General features: G+C 44.8%; 2 protein-coding genes across 3 annotated transcripts in view; one reads left to right on the top strand and one right to left on the bottom strand.

Moving 5' to 3' along the window:
- Positions 1-16,460, top strand: part of LOC112408082 (C-C motif chemokine 4) — an 82,733-nt gene extending 66,273 nt beyond the window's left edge. The window contains exons 2-4 of one of the 2 annotated variants that reach the window (XM_024757626.1): positions 14,649-14,844; positions 15,349-15,463; positions 16,075-16,460. In XM_024757626.1, coding sequence (XP_024613394.1) covers positions 14,769-14,844; positions 15,349-15,463; positions 16,075-16,162 — 279 coding nt within the window. In that variant the 5' untranslated portion in view covers positions 14,649-14,768 and the 3' untranslated portion in view covers positions 16,163-16,460. Of the gene's footprint in view, positions 1-14,546; positions 14,845-15,348; positions 15,464-16,074 lie in introns of those variants that run through there. The other variant, XM_024757625.1, reaches the window with a different exon arrangement.
- On the bottom strand, positions 2,592-3,919 carry LOC112408084 (C-C motif chemokine 3-like). Its single transcript, XM_024757629.1, has 3 exons — positions 3,844-3,919; positions 3,089-3,185; positions 2,592-2,682 (listed from the first exon to the last, which is right to left on the bottom strand). Exons 1-3 carry the CDS (start codon positions 3,917-3,919, stop codon positions 2,592-2,594), a joined length of 264 nt encoding a protein of 87 aa, XP_024613397.1.
- Positions 16,461-19,286: the final 2,826 nt, after the last annotated feature.

Here is a 19,286-nt window from a genome sequence, read left to right as displayed (position 1 = left end):
TTTACAAACCGTGCTGCAAAGAATATCTTTGTGTCTATATATAGTCCTGTCCTCTGGCAGTGTTGCTACAAAACAGATTCCTAGAAATGGAATCAGGGCAAACGGTATCTTGGTCCAATAGTGCATGCATTTTAACGTTTGCTTAGCAGTAGTGTTGAATTGTACTCTAAAAGTTTCATCACTACAATTCTAAACTAATTTGGGGTACAAAAATTAGATTATTTTAAACAACATGAAACAATTGTGCGTCATAAAAATTAATACATGTTTGGTTTTCACACAAGTCTTTAGCATTTCTCCTCCTTCTGCCGAAAGGACCCGAGCTCAGTGTACATTTCTTATAGTTATAACTCAGGCAACCTATCTATTAAATAACTGAGTTGTCACAGTAAACCTATAAACAGAATCCTGCTCCACATGTAGGCTGGTTATCTTTTCCTTCTCTAACATTAGCCATGTATTTTGTGGAGCATGGATTCTAGGAAAATAATGTACAATATACCTGTTACCATATACAGATGTGCACTGCATTTGGAAAAGAGCAGTGAGTTCTATTGACTATTTCAGTGGTTCTCAGCTGTTAAAATGCATGTGGAACACCTGAAGCTTGGTAGAAATATCAATTCCCAGGTCCACACCTAAAAATTCTGACGTGAGTGGCTTAAACAATCATTGCTTGTAATTTGAGTACAGGTGGATTACATTTTGGGAAATAACTTGGTTACTGGTTAAGAGCAAAGTCTGTAGTTACATCAAAATCTAGTTTTGGAACTCAGTTGTGCCGCTTACTTGCTGTGTGATCTTGGCCAATTTGCTTAACCTCTCTGAGCCCCAGCCCCAGTTTACTCTTCTGTCAAATGAAAATATTAATAGTGCTTAAACGATACTATTTCATTGTGAGGAGCAAATGAACACGGCAGAAAAAGCACTCAGCCTGGAGTAAGTCTCAAATATGTTAGTAACCGTTATTCAGAAAGTTTGATTTATCGTAAATATGTATTATGAATACTCTTCTTAATGGTATCCATTCATGTACATTATGATTTGATTCATAAAATAGTCGTAATTTAAATGTTCTGGAAATGTGGCTCCAGAGTGTTGACTGAAAAAAAATGCACAACCTAAAAGTTAAGAGTTAAGTTTTATTGACAGACAAAACTGAGCACTTAAGCCCAGGACACAGCACCTCAGATAACTCTGAGGGACTGCTCTGAAGAGGCAAGAGGGGAGCCGGGATATATAGGAGTTTTTGCAACAAAGACCAGGTAGTCGGAACATCAAAAGATTACTGTTAATTAAAGAAAACCAGCTGTCCCAGGTTAAGGGATTTAGTGCTTTTGTATGTATGGGAAGATGCAGGAGACTGGGCTCACTGAAATCATTCTTTGATATGAACCTCAGCTGTCTGGGGCCAGTATCCTGTGTTTTCTCATCCTGAGTTTCCCCAGGATGCACCATTGGGGGTGGCAGCAGCAGCTGACGGCTAGATGGTGGGCAACCTGTTTCTATCCTGAATTCCCTCAGGGCGTACCTCCGGAGGGGGGCGGCTGTAAGGGGATGGCTTGATGGCTGCAACATTCTTTGTTTACTGATACAGCAGGCAACATTTTTCATTCACAAGTGTAAAGCAGCGTAGCTCTGTGGTAGCCCCCCTTCCATCTCTCCCAATTTTCCTCCATTTCCTATCTTCCTATTCTTTAACCTACTATTCCTTTCAACCTGTGATTCTTTTTTTTAATTAATTTTTTTATTGGAGTATAGTTGATTTACAATGTTGTGTTAGTTTCTGCTGTATGGTAAAGTGAATCAGCCATACGTATACACATATCCACTCTCTTCTAGACTCCATTCCCATATAGGACATTACAGAGCACCAAATAGAGTTCCCTGTGCTATACAGTAGGTTCTTATTAGTTATCTTTTATATATAGTAGTGTGTATACGTCAATCTCAATCTCCCAATTTATCCCCCTCTTCCCCGTTGGTAACCATAAGTGTGTTTTCTATATCTGTGACTCAATTTCTGTTTTGTAAATAGGTTCACTTGTACCATTTTTCTAGATTCCACATATAAGCAATATCATGATATTTGTCTTTCAGATAAAGTCAACCAGTGATTCTGATTTGCCACATAAACAAAACCAAACTCAATGCCAGTTTACTTTTCAAAAGAGCATCTTTATTTTTTCACTTTGCTGAACACAGCACTGAACGGAAACATCCAATACACGACTGTCAGTCTGGTGGCATTGGCACCATCTCTGCGTAGAACAAGCTGCCGACAGTCAATTGTCAGCAGAGTGCAAGTGAATGGGGAAGGGAAGGTCTGTGAAAAGGTGTCTTGGGCCCTCTTGGAGCACACAGTCCCAGACACAGTGGGACACTGAAATTTTACAAAAATTAAATATTAATATTATATATAAATAAGTTGCAATCTAAGTTAGGAGCGAGTCCCGTAGTGTTGCTGTTTGGAAACAAGCAGCACACAGGAGAGGTAGCTGTGGAGGTGACAGGGGTATTTCCAAGGCTCAGAACCCTGCTGCCCAGTCGGGCCACTGAGGTCACTGGGTTCCTCAAAACTTCCAGGCCACTCAGGCATTCAGCTCCAGGTCAGTGATGTATTCCTGGACCCGGTCCTCACTGGGGTTGGCACAGAGCTGCCGGCCTCTTTTGGTTTGGAAGCTTTGGAGAAGGACAAAAGAATTACACACTGAGGAATCCAGCAGGGGGATCCTGGGCTCCCTGTGGCCCCTCCACCCCTCTCTCCTGGGAGGCCCAGGGCCTGCCACTCCCTCGGGGACCCTCTGCCTACCTCAGTCCAGAGAGACGCTCTCCCTGACTCAGGGGGCCCCTCAGAGGATGCAGCCTCCTTCTTCCCCTCCCTCCCTCTGGGCTGGCCTAGCACCCCCTGACTCTGCAAGCCTGGCCAGGTCAGGTCACAGCTCAGAGACCTGGGTCCTGTATACTTGATAGGCCCCGGCGGGCTGGGCTTGCCAGGATGGCACCCCTGGCCTGTCTGTGCCCTTGGGTGCTGACTCCCATCCAACATCCCATCTCCCCAGAGGTGGGCGGGAAGACTGGCACTTACGTGACACCGGGCTTGGAGCACTGGCTGCTGGTCTCAAAATAGTCAGCTGCGAATTCGCGAGGAAGCTGCCAGGCATTATAGGAGAAGCAGCAGCAGCCTCAGCTGTGGAGGAGGGGACAGAATGAGGCTGAGTCATAGTTCAGAACAGGATGAGGAAGACTCGGAAGGAGAGAGACAGCCTGGCTTAGGGCACAGACTGGGAGACAGGTCACTGGAAGGCTCTGGGCATTTTCCCCTAGAAATATCCCTGTCTCTGTCCTTGTTTCTGTCTGCATCCTTCTTTATTTTTGACTCTTCACTGTGGGCTCTCTCTTTCTCTGTGTGCTCCAGGCATCCAAACAGACTGTTCTTATCACATCTCCCTTCAGGAAATTGTTTCTGGTTCAAGAAGTCACACCCCAGCAAAAGAAAAACCTTGGACAGCTCTCATGAGACATCCAAGGGACAAACTCTTGGGGGGACTTAGTGTGAGTTACTGGAAGACTGACACCATGGGGCGGTAACCAAATTTGGACTCTGCCTCTTGCCAACTCTTTTGTTTAGGTCCCCATTTTACCGTCTGTAAAATGGGACTGTAACTCCCCAACCCTGGCTCCAGATCTGAGGACCCCTTTATAAAGATAAAAATTAAAATCTTGAAGAGAAAGGCCAAAATGTTTCATAAGCCTTTAAGAAGATCTTTATTTTCTCTTGGGGGCTCTCAAGGCCAAGTAAAGTTTGGTGTGGGGACCCCTGCAACTACTGCACAGACTCACATGGTGCCGAGAAGACCTGGCTGCAGAGGGCCATGGGGCAGAGGAGGACGGCGAGGGCAGCAGCGGGCACCTTCATGATGCTGAGCAGACAGAGTGTGGCCTTGAGTGTGGGACTGGGTGCTCGCTGCTGCCTGCGTCCTTCTTTAGTGAGAGGCCGTCTCCCCAGCTCTTTATAGGCAGCCCTGATGGATGGGGAAATGGAATCTGGGAGTGAGGAAGGAAATTTTTAAGCATCGTGATGCTTTCACACTGTTTCATAACTCAGGGTCCGCGGCAACCACAGGGGCTCAGGATATCCAAGAATAGCAGCTGTCAGCTACGAGTCTCAGCCCGCAACGCATGGCTTGTTCTGGTTTCATGTGAGGAAATGGTTTCCCCTGTGAGCAGCGGCAGAGGGGTGTGTGTCCATCCAAGGCTATTCTCAGCCGGTCCCTTCTCCTCACGACTTCTCCAGCTCTGACCTTTCCACAGAGCTGAAACTGCTGCGTTTCCCCAGCTGCTCTAACCACAAGGATAGGGCAGGTGTGATACCGCCCTGGAGGGTGGCACAAGCTTCCCTTGGATGCAAGGGACTTAATCAAGGAATCCACGCTAGGGGACTAGGAAGCATGAGGTCATGTTTCCGTCACGTGTCCAGTCATCAGTCACCGAGTGACCGGGGGCACTGGGTTAAACACTAGTTGAAAATCATGAAGAGGCATTAGATGTGGGTGTTAATGTGTCAGAAGCCTAAAAATATTTATACCCACTAACCTAGAGATCGCATTTCTAGGTAAGAGTTCTAAAGAAACGGGCCCAAATATGGAGGCATCTTCAGGCAGGAAGGTGCTGGACCAGCAACATTTATAACTCTAAATAAGGAAACCTATATTTTCCTCTCTCAGGGAATGATAAACTCAGTTATGATATATCCACTGGAATGTTTGTTATTAAGCCCTTAAACTAAATGAAGTAGCATAAATATAACCATAGCATCAGTTGTCAAAAAGTAAGATAAAAATCATACCAACTGTATAAGATGAAGAATTATACAAATATATATGTGCATATGCGTATATACACATATACGATAAATATTGTAACCAATAATTGTGTGTGTGTATACACACACACAGATATATGGTCTAGGCGTGGAAAAAACAAAAAGCATTGGAAATAAATGCCCAGAGCATCATTAGTACTTAACGCTGTGTGACAAATGAATGGGCGATTTCGATTTTGTTTTCCTTTTTTTCTGGAATTCTCTCTTTTTTTTTTTTTTTTTTGGAGTAAGAATGTATTACCTTCCTGGTCAGCCCACAGATTTATGAACACATTCTGTCTTAAAACATTTCCAACACCACCGGTTGGAAGGTAGGTTGTTGGCAGATGTTTAATTTGAAAGAATTTTTGGGTAAATATACTAAGGTTTCTTTCGAATGTCCTTTGCTAAAATGAAGTCTTGATTTCCATTTCTCCCAACTATTTTGAGGAACCTGTAAGATTACATAAGTAATGCCAAATTCGGAGCAGTGTTCCTTTCCTATTCTTTTCAACTCATAATTTCAGTGGTGTGAAAGAGTCTACTTTCTTAGCCAGATGTATATATTTTCTTTTCCATCCTTTATTATTACAGAATTAGTGGGCATAAATCACATTTTACATTGAGAAATAGATTTAGTTCTTTCTAGTGATCTTTTAAAAAATGTTATTGATGTATAGTTGATTTACAATATTGTGTTAATTTCTGCTGTACAGCAAAGTGATTCAGTTATACACACATATATATCTATATATTCTTTTGAATTATGATTTATCCTTTCTAATGATCTTTATCCTCTAGGTGCCCCCAGTCTAGTAGGAGCAGGTAGAGTATAAACAGGTAACCACAGCACTTAACAGAAACTGCTAAGATTCTCAGGAGAAAAATAAATGAAAGCTCAGAATGTGAGGAAGAGGGAGTCATGGTCTCCCTTGGGAGGATAGGGAAAGGCGTCACGGAAGGGATGGAATTTTGATTGGGTCTTGAAAGAGACGCAGGATTTGAACATATATAGATGGTGTGGCAGTAGATGGCTTGGCCTGCTAATGCAGAGTCACAGGTGTGAAATTGCTGGGTCAGAGGGAGGAGTGAGTCCTTCAGAGTAGCTGCACAGTGGAGGGGCAAATATGGATGAAGAAGCTGCATTAGGACCAAACCAAGAGGGCTTTGAATTCCCCCAAAAGGAGTTAGAACAACGGAGGAGATAAGACGTGAGCAAAGTGAGACCACACCTGAGGAATTCTGTCCTTCCTGTGTCCGTAGAGTTACTTCTCTTAAAACACATGGGCTGTGTTTCCATCCCATCCCTATGATTGCTAATGCTGGTCCGAGGGAGGTGCAGCAAAGGCAAGATTTGGGGCAATGGCAGGTTTCACTGGGGCTGTAGCATCCAGCTGTCTTCCTTTGTTACTGTCAATTCCAGAAAATGGAGTCTACCATTTGCTTCACTGGAAACTCCAGGTCACAGACAATGCCTCCTCCTCACGTCCACCCCCTCTGCCCCAGCCCTCAGTCGATACCCTGAATTGAATTCCCTCATTTACTTCTTGGGGGAACCCCCTTCACACTCGTGATTTAGTTTCTGAGAGCAGGCGTCTCTGAGTTGAGGAGGTTGAGAAGAAGGAAATGGAAACTGCTGAATCAATCACGTTTCTGATAACGGACTTTATTATTTAGCTCTGCCATTACAGCACTTTCCACATTGTGTGACAGTTATCTTTGTAATTGTCTCTTCAAAAATCTAGACCTGTTGATTTTATTTATTTTTAGATTATTATTGGAGTATAGTGGATTTACAATGTTGTGTTAGTTTCTGGTGTACAGCAAAGTGATTCAGTTATATATATTCTTTCATATTCTTTTCTGTTAAGGTTTATTCCAAGATATTGGAATATAGTTCCCTGTGCTATAAGTAGGTCCTTGTTATTTTATATATAGTAGTTTGTATCTACTAATCCCAAACTCCTTAATTTATCCCTTCCACAACCCTGCCCCTGCCTTTCCCCTTTGGTAACCATAAGTTTGTTTTCTATGTCTGTGAGTCTGTTTCTGTTTTATAAATAAGTTCATTTGTATCATAGTTTAGATTCCACATATAAGTGATATCATACGATATCTGTCTTTCTCTGACTTACTCACTTAGCATGGTAATCTCTAGGTCCATCCATGTTGCAGCAAATGGCATTATTTCATTCTTTATGGCTGAGTAGTATTCCATTGTGTGCCTGTGTGTGTGTGTGTGTGTGTGTGTGTTTGTGTGTCTGTATACCACATCTTCTTTATTCATTCATCTGTCAATAGACATTTAGGTTGCTTCCACGTCTTAGCTATTGAAAATAGTTCTGCTGTGAACATTGGGGTGCTTATTTCTTTTTGAATTAGAGTTTTCATCTTTTCTGGATACATGCCCAGGAGTGGGATTTCTGGATCATATGGTAACTCTATTTTTTGTTATTTAAGGAACCTCCATACTGTTTTCCATAGTGGTTGTACAAATTTATATTCCTACCAACAGTGTAGGAGGGTTCCCTTTTCTCCACACCCTCTCCAGCATTTATTATTTGTAGACATTTTAATGATGGCCATTTTGACCGGTGTGAGGTGATACCTCATTGTACTTTTGATTTGCATTTCTCTAATGATTAGTGATGTTGAGCATCTTTTCGTGTGCCTATTGAATGTCCTGTTGATTTTAAACCAAATTCATACCATGTGTTGGTGGACTTAAACCAAATTCTAGCACATGTTGATTATAACATGGTTAATTTTCTGACATAGTCTCTATGTCTTATAATTCTATTCTTTTTGATAAATATAAAATTCTATCTTAGTGATTATATATTTGTAAGATTTTTTCATATCAATCCTAAAACCAGGAAATAGCTCTTTGTCATATATGTTTTTATTTGAATCAGGAAAGTAACATACTTGTATGCAAAGTATGTGCTCCATATGCACATATGTAATGAATAATGTAAGGAAACCTTAGGATGGATGAGTTGGAAGGGTCTCAGAAATATCCAAGGAGGTAAATTAATGTTCCCAGGTAAAATGACTTGCCCAGGATCAGAGAGATGGAATTAGTCAGTTTTACATTTCAGTGTCTACATTATTTAACAATGTATCTCCAACAGTAATCGCAATGCATTAATAAGTATTTGGTGAATGAATGGTTCATTGATTTGACGAACAGTATGTATTATGCCCAACGTCTCACTAGGGAGTTGAAATACTAATATTATATAAAGGATCAGAAAGGCCATGGTGTCAAGGTCTTGATCTTTGGGGACCACCAAGATCTCTTAAGTGGTGATCACAGAAACTGGCCAATGGTCAACATGGTGGATCCTTCAGCATGGAGGGCCTTGATTTGTGTCCTAGCTTTCTGGTTCATTCCAGCCTCTTTGAGGCCCCACCTCAGTCCAGCAGAACATCCCAGCCACGAGAACAGGGAATTCTGGCTGAATAATTCAGGTTCTGCAACACCTCTGCCTAGTCCGGCTCTGCTCACCTCCTCATTGTTTCCTGTGCCCTGGCCCTGATGGATTGGTTTCGTTCCAGTTTCCGGTCCCATAGCTCTACATCCCTAGGCGTCAATCTCAGCTCTCTCCCTTTGGCAGCAGTGGTTCCATGGATGGGCTCATTGATAATGACACCCTTTTTTGGCCCGGCCTTGGCCTCCTTTTTCCCAGCTGTGGTCCACAGAGTCAGGCTGCAGCAGGCTTGGCCCTGCCTTTCATGTGGGCAGAGAAAACATCCTGGGGGGCCCATTTCTAGCATCCTAGAGAGACAGTGTCTCACTGACGCAGCCCCTTCTTTCTGCAGCCAGGCCCTTTCCTATCTTGAGTTCTTCTTGTCATTCTCCTCTGGCCATTTTGTGTGTGTGTGTGTGTGTGTGTGTGTGTGTGTGTGTGTGCGCGTGCATGTCCACGTGCACGCAGATCAGGGCGTACATCTTGGTACTGGATTACATCCTTCCACCTGTCGCCCTGCTCCTCCTTCTGTGACTCAGTAAAAAGCATTCCCTCTTACCAGGTTTCCAAGCCACAAAGCTGGGAGTCACCCTTGACTCCTCCCTCCCCCTCATCTCCTCCATCTATTCAACTACTGACTCTGTTGTATACTTGAAATTAAGTGTATCTACTTCTCATCTTTCCCATTGCCACTGTCTTAGGTGGGTCCTTGTCACTTCTTGTCATGACAAGAGTGTCCTGTCAATTGTTTTTTCCTCCATTTGCCTCTCTTCAATTTGTCCAGCACAAGGCATTTGAAGTGATTTCGATCAAATCAGTCTCTGTCTCTCTCTGTTGAAAACCCTTCAAACAGTCTCCCTTGTTTCCAGCATGAAATGGAAGCTTCCCCTCTGTGATCTGACCTCTGTCTCCCCCTTTGGCCTTGTTTCTTGCCACCTTCAGACTTCCTGGAAACAAAGACTCAGCTCTCTAAACTACATGTGATTCCTTAAAAATGCAGGTCTCTGCTCTGCTTTTTATGAGCCAGGTGTCACTTGGCAAAGCACAATTTCCCTTTCGTGTAGATCACAGGGCAGAGTGAAATTCTATAAGCATGGGTATATCCCGTGAAAGCTGCAGGGATTAGTATTTAGAACAAATAAAGGAAACCACTGTTTAATTACCTTAATTTTCTAAGGAAAAGAGAGAAATCCGTGGATTGCACTATTCAAAGACATGCAAAATGCAAAACCGAAAGATATTTTACATCATAATAACACAACTTTGGCCATTAAACTTTAACATAAATTTATAAGAAACACATCTCCCTTTTCTGATTTATTTACGCTCTGGAGCCATACCTTCTTGGTATCATTTCAAAATCTGTCATGTACGAGCTGTGTGTTACTTACCTTCAGTAGGTTACTTACCTCTCTGTGCTTCAGTGTCCTCATGTGTGAAAGGGGATAATAACAGTACCTACCTCAGAGCACTGCTGTGAGGATGAAATGCATTAATATCTATAAAGGCTTAGAACATGATTGGCTCATAGTAAGTGTTATGTGTTAGTTACTATTATCATTATAACTGAAATATTTCAAGTAATCTGATTATTTTATATATTTTAAAAAGCACGGGTCTCTTGTTCTTTGCCTGAATGACTCCACCCTCACACTCTTCCTGGTTAATCATCCTTCAAGTCTCAGCTCAATTTAGAATAGAGGAAGGTTAGAACAACCTGAATGGGCTAAGTAACAGATTGGTTAAATATAAATTTTGGTATAAAAGTTTGGAATATCCCCACACTGAAACATCATGCATGCTAATTTTGTTTCTTATAAAGTTTTCTTTTTTATTAAATTTATTTATTTTTGGCTGCGTTGGGTCTTCGCTGCTGTGCGCAGGCTTTCTCTAGTTGCGGTGAGCGGGGGCCGCTCTTCGTTGTGGTGCGTGGGCTTCTCATTGTCATGGCTTCTCTTGTTGCAGAGCACGGGCTCTAGGCGCGCAGGCTTCAGTAGTTGTGGCATGCGGGCTCAGTAGTTGTGGTACACGGGCTTAGTTGCTCCGCGGCATGTGGGATCTTCCCGGACCAGGGCTCAAACCCGTGTCCCCTGCACTGGCAGGGGGATTCTTAACCACTGCGCCACCAGGGGAGCCCTGCCCTTCACCTTTGACAGCTAAAGAGCAGGCTGTGGCCGGTGACAGAGGCACATTTCCACTTTAAGAAGATTGGGACCATCACTGATGAATGGCTTCAACCAGCTCACTGTCCTATGGACTCCATCCTGAACCCTGCACTTCAAATAATTATGTACTTATTTCTTCAATCTGCAATCCAGTTTCTGCTCCCATTCTCTCCAAGGGATTTGGCTACCATATTGGCAAGACTAAAGGATTTACCTTTTCTTAGTTTATTGTCTTGGCAGAACGACCATATATTCCAGATCCCCTTGGCTTTGCAGTTGCAACATTCACTCACAAGGAATTCTCTAGTTCCGGGCACTCCACTTCCTAGTGGCTAAGTCTCTTGGTCCCGACACCCAGTGGTCTCTCCTACACTTGCATCTCAGCACTCTCCTTCCACAAAAGCACAGCATGTCGGGATTGCCCACCTCTGCTTCCCGCCCCTCAGCAGGATTGTAATCTCTTCTGAGAGTCTGGTACCTTCAGAGACTTCCCACCTGTGATCTCAAAGGGTCACACCCGTCAAAGAAGTTTGGTCATCTCTGGACCAGGATTTGGAAGAAATTGGGTCTTGACACATATCCTATGTAACCTTAATCAAGTATTTTAACTTTTCTAGGTCTTGCTTCCTAATCTGAGCCATGGCAAAACAGATTGGGATCAGGTAAAACCATAGACATGGATATGCTGAGGGAAATCCAAAGACCTTTGGAAGGTCTTGTTACTGCTGTGGCCACTGGTCCTGCTTTCAGGACCACTGGGGAGGCTGGGAGGACAAAATGACAAAACAGATGTGAAAATTCCCAGGATGGAGTTTCGAGCACAGTGGCTGTCAAGGGCGTGGGAGGGGAAACCTCTTATCAGCACGAGTGAGGGGAAATGGAGGGCTTCCGTGCTCAGGAGTGAGGGGGTGGCCCACAGTATGCCCGTGGGGCTCTCTGGAACCATGGTTAACTCTCGCTGTCACTTCTCACATCCCTGAGCTGGAAAGAGCTGAGTCCTAGAATAGTATCCTTTACCATGAAACCACTGGGCATGTGGGTTGAGGAAGAAGGAGGAGGAGCGATTCCCATCAAGGCTGGGGAATCCTATTCTGGATAGAGTGTCAGATGCCTAGTTAATTCATACTTCATTTGGCTAAATGGACTTCATGTCCAGAGTCCATGTTACCTATCACACCCCCTCCCATTAAAACTGGTAGTCTGAGCTGCCTCTGGACACTTATTAATACCTACTGTGTAGGGCTTCCCTGGTGGCGCAGTGGTTAAGAACCCGCCTGCCAATGCAGGGGACATGGGTTCAAGCCCTGGTCCGGGAAGATCCCACATGCCACGGAGCAGCTAAGCCTGTCCGCCACAACTACTGAGCCTGCACTCTACAGCCCGCAAAGCAAAACTACTGAGCCCAAGTGCCACAACGACTGAAGCCCACGTGCCTAGAGCCTATGCTCTGCAACAAGAGAAGCCACCCAGTGAAAAGCCCAAGCACTGCAACGAAGTGTAGCCCCCGCTCACCACAACTAGAGAAAAGCTCATGCACAGCAAACAAAGACCCAAGGCAGCCAAAAATAAAAATAAATAAATAAATTTAAAAAAATACCTACTGTGTACACAGAGATAAGCATAACCCAGTTTCTGCATTAAGGAACTCCCTTTCTAGGAGCGGAGACAACCAAGTAGACAGATATTTTATAGGTGATGTGATGGAGGTAGCACAAAGGGAGGTACAGAATTCAGTTGGAAGAGAGGTCAGGGAAGGTTCTCTAGAGGAGATGAGCACTTTTTTGGTTGTGTATTTGAGAGGCATTTGTTATCATTCTCTATCGACTATTACTTAGAAATGGCCTCAATGTATAAACCTTGGAGGCCATTGATTTAGCTAAACATTTTGACACAAGCCTTTGTACTCTCTGTGTGAACGTTCACTGGTGTGAACACAGCATTATTGTTAAGACCTTCATGAATAAAAAAATTTTGCCTGCATGAGCCCAAGATCAAATCTAAGGCTAGGAGGCAAAAATCAACAAACGCACTGCGTGGCTAATCACCCACTCTTATCTATCATCATTCTTCTTATGTATTTTCATAAGAGTTATGCCCTTCCATGGCTTGAAGATCAGCGCTCCCCACTCATGTAGACGGAGGTCTCCACGTCAAGGGCTCTTCCTTAGTGCACAGTGGATTTAGTCTTGACCTGGAACTATTCATTTACAGCCAAGAGATGGTTTTCTCCATCCTTTGGGCTCTCTGACATTTTGTTTCTACCTCCGACATGACACATACCTTATTCCATCTCACGAGATAGTGATTTCTGCCACTGCCAGCACCATCACTAGAGTAAGGACTCTGAGGGCAGCGATGGGTCGTCATTCAGCTCTGTCTGTCCTGACAAAGAACAGGTGGACTACTCAATTGGGTTGAATGGAAATGCCAGGATAACAAAGTCTGTGTAGATTCTGGGTACCACAAGACACATCCTTCTTCCCTTGAAGCAAGGTTCTTGACGCATGAACATGAAACTCCATCAACCAGGAGAGACCACGAGAGATACTTGCATAAGCGATACCAGAGATTGTAGAGTGTTAGGGTTGGGGATGGGGGTCTTGGTGAAGATCAGAACACCTGAAGCGAGACTCACAGGAAGAAAGGAGTGAGGACAGAAAGGATAAAGAAAAGAAGTACAGTCTGTGTGCATGTGTAGGTGGTGGGAGCAGGGAGAGAGGAGAGGGATGAAGTAGGAAGACATTGTACTTTATTTAGTGACACCGAAATGCTCCGAGATGCTGCTCTGACTCCTTCTATCCCACATCTCTACAGCACCCGGGAGGCCTGGCTCCCTCTTTTCACTCTTCATTCTTCCTTTTCAAAGCAGAGGCAGGTAGCAATGTGGGACTGCGGGTGAGCAGGTGGATCAGAGTGGTTGAGCTGAAGGTGGATAGAGGTCTTGATCCCATCATCCTAATGGCCCTCATTTGCCCTGATTCATGCACTATTGTATTCCTGGCCTTTGGAAGCTTCATGTAGTCACCTTCAGGCCCACAGGCAGCTGCCGAACCAGGCAGGGCTTTAGAAGAACACAGGGAATTCCCTGTGGATGTCTGGGAAACACCCACAGGCTTAGATTATATACTTTACCTGTAACATAGATGAATTCATTGCCAGCTTTATCCAATTCCATTTTTATACTGGAAGAACATTCTTTATCTGGGTCTTCTAAACGTGATTCTTCCTGATTTCTTTCTCCTTTTCCGTTATTGGCCCAAGGGAGCGCACTGAGATCTTGATTTCTTTTGCATTCTTTGGGACAGATGGACCACACCCCTTTCCTGTATTCAGCCCTGATAAGATGGGTCTTTGTGTGTGGCGTGGCCCCTAGGTGGCCAGCAGTTTCTCTCTCTGTGGTCACGTTCTATATTTGTTCTGGAGATGACAGGGTAGAAAGAAAATGGATTTTAGAGTCAGATGAACCTCAGTCCAAATCTTGGCACTGCCACTTAACAGCTGTGTGGCCTTGAGATTATCACTGAACTCTGTTCTGCCCTCTGAATCTCGTTGCCTCAGGGGAATAATCACACCCTGCTCAGGGTTATGGTAGGGTTAGATGTATGTGTATAACGCAGCTTGCCTAGTGCCTGACACATAGTGTAGAAGCTACACTTCTGCTGGGGCCTTCTGCACGCTGGACAGAAGCTGGACACTTCCGTGATGCCCAAGGAAATATACAGGGCACTAAAGTCGCTCTGCCTAGCAGAAGGAGGCCTGCAGTGGGACATGGAATCCTGGCTTCCTCCCCTTCTCGGGGCCAGGCCTGCGGCTACCCTAGGAAGACTGACGTGAAGTCTCTAGCTTCTGGAGGTGCTAACCACTAAGAGCATACAAGCCCCTTCTAGTAGGTGTGAAGGTTCTATCTTTCTTGTTGGGTTTGCAATTCTCCCCCAAGCCTCAGTCACTGCCTTTGGTATACCACTTCCCTCTAGGGTTCAGCCCACTCCTTCTCTCCTACACCTCCCTCCGCTTTCCTCCGTGATGACACTGCTGGGGAAAAGAAAGCTGTGCAGAGGTCCTCAGCCAGCTAGCTTCAGTTTCCTTATTGGCACCATGACATCATCTGTACCCTGGAAATTCCACTCTCCCCCATCTCTGTCCCAGGCCTCAGAGTTCCTATAAAGAAGGGCTCCCAACTCAGTATCAACACAGAGCACAGAAGGGTTCTGAAGCTTCTGGGTTCTGCGGTCCAAGCTCCAGGCAAGTCTCTCCTCAACCAAGACCATGAAGCTCTGCGTGACTGTCCTCTCCTTCCTCGTGCTCGCAGCTGCTTTCTGCTCTCTGGCACTCTCAGCACCAAGTAAGTCCATTCTTCCAGCTGCCACTGAGTCAGGATGTAGGCAGCGCTGACTTTTCTAGTTGGGGCTGGTCCAACACTAACATCTGGGGATGAGACAAGGGAGCAGGGAAGATTCCTAAGTAGCCTGCAGGTAAACGTAGAGTCTGGTAGACACTCAGTAAGATTCAAGTTCCTGTTTTCTTAAGAAATAGCAACCCATAGGCTGGTTTAGGCAAGTCCCTGTCTCTCTCTGTGCCTTGGTTTCCCCATCTGTAAAATGAAGGGAGTTAGACCTGTGCTCTAAGACCCAGTACAGCCTGACCCTTCTAGAATCCTTTCATGGTCTTCTCCTAGGATTCTCTATCCAGAATAAGACTCCTACTCAGAGTGGGTGGGATTAGATACAAGGGACCATATTTGGGGACCTGGCAGATCCACAGGGATGCCCTTTGAATATCTATAACTAGAAGCCAAAATGAATAGCTCTGGGTGGAGCTTCTGTCTCACCTCGGCCTTTCTTCCCAGTGGGCTCAGACCCTCCCACTGCCTGCTGCTTCTCTTACACCGTGCGGAAGCTGCCTCGCAACTTTGTGATCGATTATTACGAGACCAGCAGTCTCTGCTCCCAGCCAGCTGTGGTGTGAGTATCAACCCTGGGGCCTTTCTTGGAGGCGAGGGTGAGGGCAGGATTAGAAAAGGGGGCCTGTTTGAGGTGAGGGGAGATGAAGCAGTAGTCATGACTTCCTATGACATGGGCCTGTTTGAGGTGAGGGGAGGCAGGTGTCAGGGCTGAAGGCCTCCCTGAAAGCAGTGAGGAACAGGTCATGATGTCACCTGCTGAGACCTGGAGAGGGCTGGGTGGGAGCTAAAGGAGGGGAAGGTGCTTTCTGGGGAGGAGGTTAGCTAGAGGCCAGGAAAACAGGGAAGGTCAAAAAGATGATGGAAGATGTGGGCTGAATTCTTAAACCATACTTAGAAAACACGTGCCAAAGTCATTGCTAGGGGCAGCAGGGAATGAATGGGGAGATATGTCCACATTGATGGCAAAACTCATTGGTTCCTAATATGGGCAACTCAGGAGGCCACAGCTAAACCCAAAGAGGAAGTTACAAGGAATCAGGTCCCAGCAGCACCCCAGGAAGGGTCTTCTCACCCACTAGGCTGTCCAGCATGAGCCATGGTGAAGGACGGGGATACCTGCCACAGGCAAGGTCCCGTGGGATTCTAACCTGTCCACTCTTTGCTCCACAGATTCCAAACCAGAAAGGGCAGGCAGGTGTGCGCCAACCCCAGTGATCCCTGGGTCCAGGAGTACATGGATGACCTTGAACTGAACTGAGCTGCTCTGAGGCCGGGGCAAGTGTTCTGCAGGAAAGATCACCTGAGCCCGATGCTTCTCAGCAAGACGCACCCTCTCCACACTCACGACCCCTCCCGGTAGTCCCTGTTCCTTCTCTTAATTTAATCTTTATTACGTACTATGTTATTATTGTATTTGGTGTTGTTTCCCACTATTTATGTTTGTTTTGCCAAAGGACATGTGTCCCCCATGGGGATGGTCCACCTTCACTGTTTCTCTGCTCTGGCGGATACCTGGATAATGCAATTGAGTCCAAGTGTTAATAAAACTTTTTAAAAACGCGGACAGTTTCTTTGTGTTTTAATTTGATTTGCGGTAAAGGGAATTACCTGCTATTATGAATAGTTTCCAAACACAATAAGAATGGGCAATTACTGAGTCCTTAATATGGGCTCAAATGTCTAGAGATACAAACTTCACTTAATACTCTTAGCAAGGATTTTAACACCCTTATGAAGTAGGGACGGTTATCCTCAATTTTACGGATGTAGAAACAGAGGCACAGAGGTGATGTGACTTGCTAAGGCATGTAGGTCTGCTTGGGGTGCACCATGAAAGGCTGATCCAAAAAGATACCTGTGCTGCTGCGGGCTATCATTTCAACATCTTGTAGGGAAGCTGTAAATAGGAAGAGCAGCACAACAGAGAGGGAAGATAAAGTAGCTCAGAATCAGAAAAGTGGGCCTCCGTCACTCACTATCATTAAGAAAGTCATCTTGGGGGCTTCCCTGGTGGCGCAGTGGTTGAGACTCCGCCTGCCGTTGCAGGGGACACGGGTTCGTGCCCCGGTCCGGGAAGATCCCACATGCCGCGGAGCGGCTGGGCCCGTGAGCCATGGCCGCTGAGCCTGCGCATCCGGAACCTGTGCTCCGCAACGGGAGAGGCCACAACAGTGAGAGGCTCGCGTACCGCAAAAAAAAAAAAGAAAAAGAAAGTCATCTTGTCTCATTGGACCTCAATTTTCACCCCTGTAAAGTGGGAGTGATATTATTCACTTTGAAGGGGTGTTATGATATGATGTGTAAAGCTCTCTTCATGGGGCCTGGTGCCTGGAAGTTTCTCTCTTTCCCTCTCTGAGCCTCAGCTTTTTCACTTAAAATGGGCTATAGTGTCTATCCTCCCAGGGTCATCAGGCAGATTAGATTAGTGGATCGGCCCTCTAGAGCCAAAGCAAATGCAAAGTGTGGTCATGAGGACAAAAGAACAGATGTCAGATTTGGTTCTAGAGTGTGATGGGAGTAACCCAAGGCCACTTAACAACCCTTCGGTCATGACTTCCTATGGCATGGGTCAGGCAGAACATGACTCTCAAGTAGAATTACATGCACAATTAAATCTTGATTCACAGGCTGGGAGGAACCTCTCAGACCATCTGGTCCAGCCCTATCATAGTACAGAAACTGAGGAATAAGAACTGAGAAGTGACTTTCTAAAGGCCACCCAGAGAGCATCAAGGCCAGTGTCAAGCCCCAGGTTAGTCCCCTTTTTTGTGCTCGTTGTGACATGCCTCCATGGTCCCCAAAAGGACAGCTCATCGTGTAAGTAGGGTAAAGAGGGAGCTACGTCAAAATTGTTTGTGTTCGTTTTTTTTTTTATTGAACTATAGTTGATCTATAATGTGTTGTTTCAGGTGTACAGCAAAGTGATTCAGTTATATATTCATATATATAATATATATATATATATTCTTCAGATTCTTTTCCATTATAGGTTATTACAAGATATTGTATATAGTTCCCTGTGCTCTACAGTAAATCCTTGTTGTTTAGCTATTTTATATATAGTAGTGTGTACCTGTTAATTCCATACTCCTAATTTATCCCTCCCCTCTCTCCCTTTCCCATTTGGTAACCGTAAGTTTGTTTTCTGTGTCTGAGTCTGTTTCTGTTTTGTAAATAAATTCATTTGTTTTGTTTTGTTTTGTTTTTAGATTCCACATATAAGTGATAATGTACAGTATTTGTCTTTCTTTGTCTGACTTAGTACGATAATTTTCAGGTCCATCCATGTGCTGCAAATGGCAATATTTCATTCTTTTTATGGCTGAGTAATATTCCATTGTATATATGTACCACATCTTCTTCATCCACTCATCTGTCGATGGACATTTAGGTTGCTTCCATGTCCTGGCTACTGTATTGTAAATAGTGCTGCAATGAACATTGGGGTGCATGTATCTTTTCAAATTATGGTTTTCTCAGGGTATATGCCCAGGAGTGGGGTTGCTGGATCATATGGTAGCTCTATTTTTAGTTTTTTAAGGAACCTCCATACTGTTCTCCATAGTGGCTTTACCAGTTTGTATTCCCACCAACAGTGTAGGAGGGTTCCCTTTTCTCCACACCCTCTCCAGCATTTATTTATTTATTTATTTTTAAAAAATGTTGAGCCTTCTTTTAATTAATTTATTTTTATTTTTGGCTGTGTTGGGTCTTCGTTTCTGTGCGAGGGCTTTCTCTAGTTGTGGCAAGCAGGGGCCACTCTTCATCGTGGTGCGCGGGCCTCTCACTGTCGTGGCCTCTCTTGTTGCAGAGCACAGGCTCCAGACGCACAGGCTCAGTAGTTGTGGCTCATGGGCCTAGTTGCTCCACGGCATGTGGGATCTTCCCAGACCAGGGCTCGAACCTGTGTCCCCTGCATTAGCAGGCAGATTCTCAACCAGTGCGCCACCAGGGAAACCTCAGCATTTATTGTTTGTAGACTTTTTGGTGATGTCCGTTCTGACCAGTGTGAGGTGATACCTCATTGTGGTTATGATTTACATTTCTTGTTTGAATGTTCTTAGTCTGATGCAAAAGCAGAACTGAGACTATGTACCTCTCTGGGGCCAATAGACACAATTTCCTTCCTTGCCCTGCCCTCAGCCACTCCCATCATCCCAGAGCTCCTGTAGAAACCTCCTTCAGATTCTGCAGGGACTGAGAGAAGGAGGTTGGGGAGGGGCAGAACTGATCCCAAAATGTGTGAGAAGAGGCTAGCAGCAAAGAACCTGACTGGTCTTGGCTTCTACTTCTCATCTGCCTAGATCTGAGCTGTCCAATACGTAGCCACTAGCCCCAAGTAGCTATTTAAATTTCAATCAAATTTAATTTCAGTTAAATAA

This window comes from Neophocaena asiaeorientalis, unplaced genomic scaffold, assembly GCF_003031525.2.
Source record: "Neophocaena asiaeorientalis asiaeorientalis breed wild unplaced genomic scaffold, Neophocaena_asiaeorientalis_V1.1 scaffold327, whole genome shotgun sequence".
Classification (NCBI taxonomy): Eukaryota; Metazoa; Chordata; class Mammalia; order Artiodactyla; family Phocoenidae; genus Neophocaena; species Neophocaena asiaeorientalis.
Note: the sequence above shows the minus strand (reverse complement) of the source record. Positions and strands in the feature narration are given on the sequence as shown.

Bases quoted from the DNA above. Each gene is read 5' to 3' on its own strand.
- LOC112408084 (XM_024757629.1), bottom strand. From the start codon at position 3,919: ATGAAGGTGCCCGCTGCTGCCCTCGCCGTCCTCCTCTGCCCCATGGCC. The intron at 3,186-3,843 runs GTGAGTCTGTGC...TCCACAGCTGAG, and splicing joins CCAGGTCTTCTCGGCACCAT to GCTGCTGCTGCTTCTCCTAT. The intron at 2,683-3,088 runs GTAAGTGCCAGT...CCTTCTCCAAAG, and splicing joins TGCTCCAAGCCCGGTGTCAC to CTTCCAAACCAAAAGAGGCC.